The 7,438-nt window shown below is 37.3% G+C and overlaps 1 protein-coding gene across 1 annotated transcript in view; it reads left to right on the top strand.

Moving 5' to 3' along the window:
* Positions 1–1,383: 1,383 nt before the first annotated feature.
* The window catches only part of LOC140933588 (ubiquitin carboxyl-terminal hydrolase 47-like), a 6,681-nt gene continuing 626 nt past the window's right edge, over positions 1,384–7,438 (top strand). Inside the window, exons 1-7 of the mRNA XM_073383194.1 lie at positions 1,384–1,487; positions 1,998–2,116; positions 2,890–3,020; positions 3,105–3,152; positions 3,774–3,909; positions 4,595–4,666; positions 6,319–7,438. The exon at positions 6,319–7,438 is cut by the window's right edge and continues 626 nt beyond it. Coding sequence (XP_073239295.1) covers positions 1,411–1,487; positions 1,998–2,116; positions 2,890–3,020; positions 3,105–3,152; positions 3,774–3,851 — 453 coding nt within the window. The 5' untranslated portion in view covers positions 1,384–1,410 and the 3' untranslated portion in view covers positions 3,852–3,909; positions 4,595–4,666; positions 6,319–7,438. The remainder of the gene's footprint in view (positions 1,488–1,997; positions 2,117–2,889; positions 3,021–3,104; positions 3,153–3,773; positions 3,910–4,594; positions 4,667–6,318) is intronic.

The raw sequence follows: 7,438 nt of genomic DNA, 5'->3' as shown, positions 1-7,438 counted from the left end.
CAGTTTGATTGACTTCACAGAAAAACCGAAAATCCTGAAACGTTCTTGACAATGTAGGTCAGCAGTAAGAAAACCATAATAGAATATTACCTAGTACTTGTAACTGCTGATCCCACAACTGGTTGCTCTAACTGCAACAAAAGATGTTTTCATTCAGTGATATAGGCGACACGTGGAAGTAAATAATTAATTTTGAGTACTCCCAACCAGAGTGGAACCTATGACCTTCCAGTTACTTTGACTGCAAAGGATGAACATTGTATGTCAACATCAGTATTGTCTCTTATCTCTATAGGAATAACTGTCAAAGTTCATGTTGTTGATCTTAAAAAAGAAAAAGTTGCTCCACCCACTAATGTACGACCACTGCTAAGCTGGACTGTGAAAGACCTCTACAGTCTCATTCATGAGGTAATAGGGAACAGGCCTTTTTCATGATGATGACATTTGACTACAACTACCAGAATTCATTTTGTTTTTGCTTTCTTACTGAAATTTGTCAATCCTGCTGAGGTTTAAACAGCAATAGCTCTAATTTGTGCAAGAAAACAACAAACTGAAGGATTCTGTTTATTGTAACTAAAAATGATGCCATCGTTGCATCATTGTCACACATTGTTGTATTTTTTAGGGATGTAACAGAGCCATTGTTAGTGTTGATCTTCAGCAAAAAGGTCAGAGTGGAAGATAAAACTTAAAATAATGAAAAATGCACTTCTTTTTCCTTAGAAATTTAGCCTTCCCTTAGAAACTATGAGAGTAGTGTTTGAAGGAACATACAGTGAACTTAAGTTGCTGAACAACCCTGAATAAACTTTCTTAAAAGGCAGACAGTAATTGCTCAGGAAAGAGTAGCATAATTAGTATTCCATTGATTTCTGAGCAGACTGTTTGCTGTTTCAACTCTATTCAAAACAAAATCTTTATGGTGGAGTGGAGGAGGTCATGGCCTGGCCTGCGGTAATTTACTGACCCTCTCTAAAACATTTGAAAAATTCAATGTGTGATGGCTACCATTATAATCACTCAAGACCACTTATTTTTCTATAGAGAAAATTTTGATGTAATTTGGGGAAAACTTAGGAAACTGACTTTTTGTAACTATAAAGCAAAGTGAGCTCTTATGTTGAACAAAGCAAATTAAATTAACCGTGAACATTCCAACTTTGTGCAAAATTATTTATTCAAAGAATTATGTTCATGATTATGAATTGATGCCACTATCGGATCTGTATACTGTATTTTGTAAAGGGTTAAATTGGTCAGTGATCTATAGAGAATGACATGTCTACCAGGAAAATCAGGTGATTGTCATAATATTATTATTAATAATACTTATTTTATAAAGGACATACATGTTTCGTCTTTCAGCCTTTCAAATACTTTTGTGACTGGATAGCAAGTGACGGGATGTCAGTAAAAACCTGCAAAGGACTTTTGCTACCGGAGATCTGTAAAAGATGTGGCCTTGATGTACCAGTTGAAAAGTATGTTTTATTAGTTATTAGTTTGTTTGAATGTGGATTAGTGGGAAAACATACCTGTTCAAGATATATAATGGCCATCAAACCAACTGCAAATGATACCATCAAATTTATCTCAATTTCTCGGCATGGCTAGACGTTTGTCAGTTCTTGTCCTCTTTTTTCTTCTTATGCAGTATTAAATAACACCTGAATATTTTCCAACTACAGTACGGTGAAACCTTGATATAACAAACCTCTATCCATTTAACAAAGTCCTTGGTGTAACAAATGCATTCTTTGCCCCAGAAATAGCACAGTATGTGAAAAAGAACCTCAATATAACAACACCTCTTTATAGCAAACAAATTTTGCCAGTCCATTGGGCCTTTTTGATATTGAGGTTCCACTGTAACTTCAATAGATTGCTAAAGAATTTAACAAATGTTTTGTTAATTTTCATTTTCACTTTTAAGAATTTCTTTCCTAAGAAAGTCTCGTTTAATGTAAGTCTTTATGATTTATGAATTTTAGTCTCAGAATGAGAAGAAAAAACTGGAAAAATCCTGGAAGAGTCTATGTTGACAGCCAAGTATTTGAAGAAAACATCCAAGTATATGCAAGCTTTGAAGTGTTTCTGGAAATACTAGAAGGTCTGTCAATCTCTTCATCACGTTATCAGATCACTGTAAACACTTGTAGTGTACTTCATTTTCTTAATTCATGCTGGTATTAGCACAAGAATGTTTGTATTTACAATATAAGCTTGATAATTATAAGGCAGCAGATTCAGAATCATATAATTCCCCTAGGGTAGAGTAATGTTGGCACCAAGGAATAAATCTAATTTGTCAAGGGGAAAGAGCAGTTTCTTGATGACTATATTTCTTTGTTACTTAATGTGCTTGTGGTGATGCTTTTTTTAACATCTCCATTCCTTACTTGGAATAATGACATAAGCATATTAAGACAACTAAGGAGAACAAAAGATGTTCACATTCTTATGCAGCTTCTGCATAAGAATCCTGCCTCCAATTTCAGCAAGTCTCCAGGTACGTCAGCTGCAGTTTAGTGGCCACTGTTGGAGAAGCAAGAATGAGACTGTTTCCCAACTACTTCTTTGGGAACCAAAACATGGCAGACACTCAGAGTGGGCACCCATTAACAACCAACAATGTTTATTGACCAACCTAGAGAGTGACACCAGTCTTTCGAGGCAGGATCTTGCATCTGTCATGGCCAACAGACGGAGTGGGACAGATTTATAAAATCAGTGCGGGTGCACCCGAAATAGATAGACAGATAGATAGATGCAGCTTCCCTTTTGCTTACAATTTATGTTTCAGCTTTCCTCGCTAGCACACAGTAGTGAGACCTGGGCTATGATGTGCATATTAACTGCCAGTTACTACATTCTAACGATCAGGTCCTGAAAGAATGACCTCAGCAGATCAACTGTCATTGTATGTTAGACATTGGCATCCTTCGACATTAACAATTGACCCTCCAAAAGAAGTTGTTCTAAAGGAGAGCTTGGTTGAACATTTAAAGGAAGCGGTAACAATACACTTTATTGGATTCATGATTTATTAATAACACTTTCTTTTGTTTTATGACTAATGACATCGTTACTTTTGTCAGATGAGTACACTTAGTGGCATTCCAGAGGAAAATTTAGAGCTTTGCAAGGTATGAACTAGCAAAAACTTTTTCTTTGTTCCATGTTCGTGTTGTGCTGATTACCACATCTTGCACATTCATTTACATAGCTTAAAATTCACCATCTACAACCCTGGTCAAAACGTCTTGGGAAACTTGAGGAAATTAGGCACAGAGACACACTTTGTTAAATTAACTCATATTCTACCTCTTAAAAAAGCTTGGGGATGTTGTTATAAGGGGCTATTTCTGCTGTCCCCCTCTCCCCCAAGCGGTGTTTATTGTGTTGAATTAAAACTGGAATACATAACGTCAACACTGCACGGAGGGAGAAGGGGGAAGGGAAGATGCCTCAATTTGACGAGCTATTGCATTAGTGTCCCAAGAAAATTGACCAGGGTTGAAGCTATATTATATATGATGTGTTGAATTATAATGCAGTCAAAATTTGTGTTAATTTTTATTAAATGATACAAACTTGGGTCCAGGTCCCCATATTACTGTTGATATTAAAAATTATCACTGTTTGACTGCAGAAAGGAAGTCAGTGTTGCAATAAACCTGGAGGTTTGAATTCTGATTTCTTCTGCATCCAGTTGTAATTCACAGTCATTCAGTTATAGCACATATTCACTAATTTCTGGTTTCCAGGGCCGTGGACAGTTCCCTTGTGATGCACCTGAGTCCTTGAAATTCATGGAAATGATTTTGGTTGGACAGCTGACTTGACATCTCTTGGGTCTAGTCCTTTATTTATCAATGACGATGGAGCAGTGGTATTTTACAGGTGTGTAAAGATTACCAACATAACAGACTCGACCTGAAATTACTTTTGCGGGCATTTATTGCATTGTAGCATTCTGTAACATTGCCCAACAGACAAACAAATCAGAGTAGCTTTCCACTTGCTCCAGAATTCTGATGGCATGCAGACAGTGCAAAAGTTAATGTTTCTGTGCATTCCTTTTAGAATGTGGTTAATCAACCTCACTGTGAATAACCTGAACACTTTTACTAAAGATTTAAGAGGGGGCTCTGGAAATGAAAATGGTGATCCTACAATTTTGAGGTTTCACATTCATTAGACCATTTTTATCCCCCCACATTTTAAAAATTTACCCAACTTCACGCTGTTATTATCATTGTCATCATCATTATAGGTCCTGCATGTTCTCATTGGTAGAAACTAGATTAGAGCACCAACAGAAACTGTACCAGCCTTATTATTTGCCACAATGATAGAAAAGAGCAAAACGATGATGGAAAGTTATAAATAAAACACCGGCACAGTATTTTGTGGTAGTCTGTTGTTGGGAGGCAACTTTCGCATTTTTTTAAATTTCCTATAAGCTCTGCTGTAATTTTTGTCCTCTTCGTGTGCATATGAGACAGGTGGAAAAAAGACATGGTTATTGACTATTATAATCTACTATGTGTTACAGGAATCTAGAATTTACCTCTCATTTTTGCAGAGATAAAACAGAACATCTGATGGAAATATCAGAAGAAAAGAAACAGGAAATCATGAAAAAAGAAAATGCCAAGTGAGTCTTTCTGTTTTAATACAGTGTGGTTTGGTCAGTCTAAAGCTTGTGATTTTTGTTAACTTTGTGAAGTTTCTTTCTGTGATTCATCCCAGGGCTGGGCCCCTAAAAGTTAAATGGCATCATCTACCCAGCAAGGCAGCAATATTCTATGTTTAGTTTTTGTGACCATCTCCAGGACCGGGTTGTTCAAAGCAGGGTTAAGTTAACCCAGGGTTTGTGCGAAATTTGATTTCATATATGAAAGCTTGAGAAGCAAATTCAGTTGTATTCTTTTTGCCTACAATTGATGATTGGATACTGTAAAAAGAAGAGAGAAAATTATCCGGGAAAATGCTTTTGAACAAAAAAAAAAGAAACCCGGGTTAAAATTTAACCCTGGGTTAGCGCTAATCGGCCTTTGAACAACTCAGCCCAGGAGTTTCTTTGTTGCTACAGCAGTGCCCAGTCATCAGCAAAAGTTATTAATAACAATTTTCCCAAACATATTCTTCAAGGAAACTTAAAACAACAATGCAAATACAATTAATGCTGTCTAACAGATGTTCCCATAAGCAGAGTGCTGTCGGTCAACCTTAAAAAAACACCCGTTTGAACTCCCAAACGATAGACACTACATTTTTGTATTTCTGTGAGCAGACACAAATTTAATATTAAGAGGAAAACTATTTTTGGTTTTTATTCTCCTGTGAATGAATATTATTGTATAATAAGACAATGAAAGAAACAGGTAAACAACAATAATGATGGTTACACTGTGTTGTTTTTTTGTTGGTACAATATTTTAGTGTGAATTTTCACAAGCTCCCATAAGCTACCGCCCTTCTGTTAATAAATCCTAGAGTCCTGTTGGTCTCCACAGGGGTTGTGCTGTAGTAGCACCTGGTGGCCCCTGATGACAGTAGGGTCATTCCTGTTTGTCTCCACAGGGGCTGTGCTCTAGTGGCACCTGGTGGCCCCTTGATGACAGTAGGGTCATTCCTGTTAGTCTCCACAGGGCTGAGCTCTAGCAGCACCTGGTGATCCCTGGTGCCTTACTTTTGGTGCTTAAACAGTTTACAAATCTTAGTTTTTCGCTAAGCGCCCTGAATTTCACAGTTTCAGTTTCAGAGCAGTGGCCTCCCTTCAGTTTTTCTTAGAGCACAGCCTTGGGCCAGCTCCAGCTAGAAACACATATTCTGTTTCTAGAGGGTGTCTGTTTTCAGTGGCTTGTGTTGCAAATGTGTTCAAACCCCAACTAGTAACATCTGCAAAGAGGTGCCAAGATCCTTGTTCTAGGGCCCCAACAGACTCAATGAATTACCATACCTGAGTTTTGGATTTCCCTTCAACCTGATTGGCAAATGGACAATGGCTTTTTTAACAGGCCAATGATGGCACATTGTCAAGTCCTGGTACAAAGATGGGTCCAAAACAAGGATTTCAGGGGTGGCTCATAGATAGACATAACCAGAGGATTGCTTGCATCTGTCACACAGGCTAATATTTGGGAGTTTCAACTGAGTGTATAATATTATCGATTTAAAAATAACTGGGAAAAGGTCTGATACTTATTAGCTCTTTTGAAACAAAAAGGGCTTATTCTGATGTTCACTAAACTTTGAAAACCAGAATCAGAAGGAAATTAATATTATTCTTACTGTTTATTTCAGGACCAACAGCTCTAGTTCTAGAGTTGGCAGACTTTTACACAAAGAAAGAGCTCTTAAAATTTATACTCATGACGATAAACCCAGCAACTGAAAGCAGAAGGAAACACTGATCATTGCAAAGTAAAACAAAATCAATTCTGTAGGACCTAGTCTGGCTAAACCTGGCTACCCTGGATTGAGTAGACAGTGATAAGCAGGGTTGTCAGAAAGTTTTGAAGTAGACAGCTTAGTTGTCAAAGTAAGCAGCCAGTCCAGGTATATTTTATTTAAAAACGCCATCCGTAAAGAAATGCCAAGCAGAGTAGCCGGCCAATACTAACCAAGTAGGCAGCAATTTTTGCCGTCAGCCGGCTACTTACGACAACCCTGGTGTTAAGATGGTCTTTAAGATTCCAATTATTGTGACATATTTTTTGCAGGATTGTGCGTTAGAATTATTTCAGTAGGACTTTTTCATGTTGACTGTCAGTAGGCTTTTGAAAATGAAATTGTATTAAAGCCCTTGTGATAAACTTCACAAGGGTTTGATTTATTTTCACATAAATGATATTTTTTGTCAGTTAAAAGCATAGTAATTCATTTTTTTAATTTTTTTTTTTGCTCAGTGCATGCACCCCAAAACCTCATTTCCAGGGTTCTCTGGTAGGAGAGGACCCTGGTAACAAGGTTGCATGCACCCCAGCAGGGTACTATAGTAAGTGGAATAGATTTCTAAATATAGCTTACTGTTCAGTTTCCTCTAGAACTGAATGTTCTTGATTGGTAATACTGTGGTCAGTTACTACTTTGTATATTGAACAACCAATGGATGAAATTCCAGAATATACCACAGTTTGATTTTTATGCTCTTCACTTTTATGCAACTCAAAGCAAAACATACTTTCAGGTGAAAAATTGCAAGCTGAAAACTATTCTTTGTACCTCCACCCCCACTCACCCTCCTGCCATTTTGCCCTGAGATGCATCCAAGAACAACATGATTTGTTCTTTATTGTTGAATACCTACTCCTGGTGCTGGGAGGAGAAGCTTAGTCTCAAGACTTTTTACATTCCAGATTTGTATGGTGGTTTATATTTAAACTGCCAATCACCTATTTGTTTAGACCTTCAGTATTGTGCT

The sequence above is a fragment of the Porites lutea genome, chromosome 4, assembly GCF_958299795.1.
Source record: "Porites lutea chromosome 4, jaPorLute2.1, whole genome shotgun sequence".
Taxonomy (NCBI): domain Eukaryota; kingdom Metazoa; phylum Cnidaria; class Anthozoa; order Scleractinia; family Poritidae; genus Porites; species Porites lutea.
This window is presented reverse-complemented; position numbering and strand designations above follow the sequence as displayed.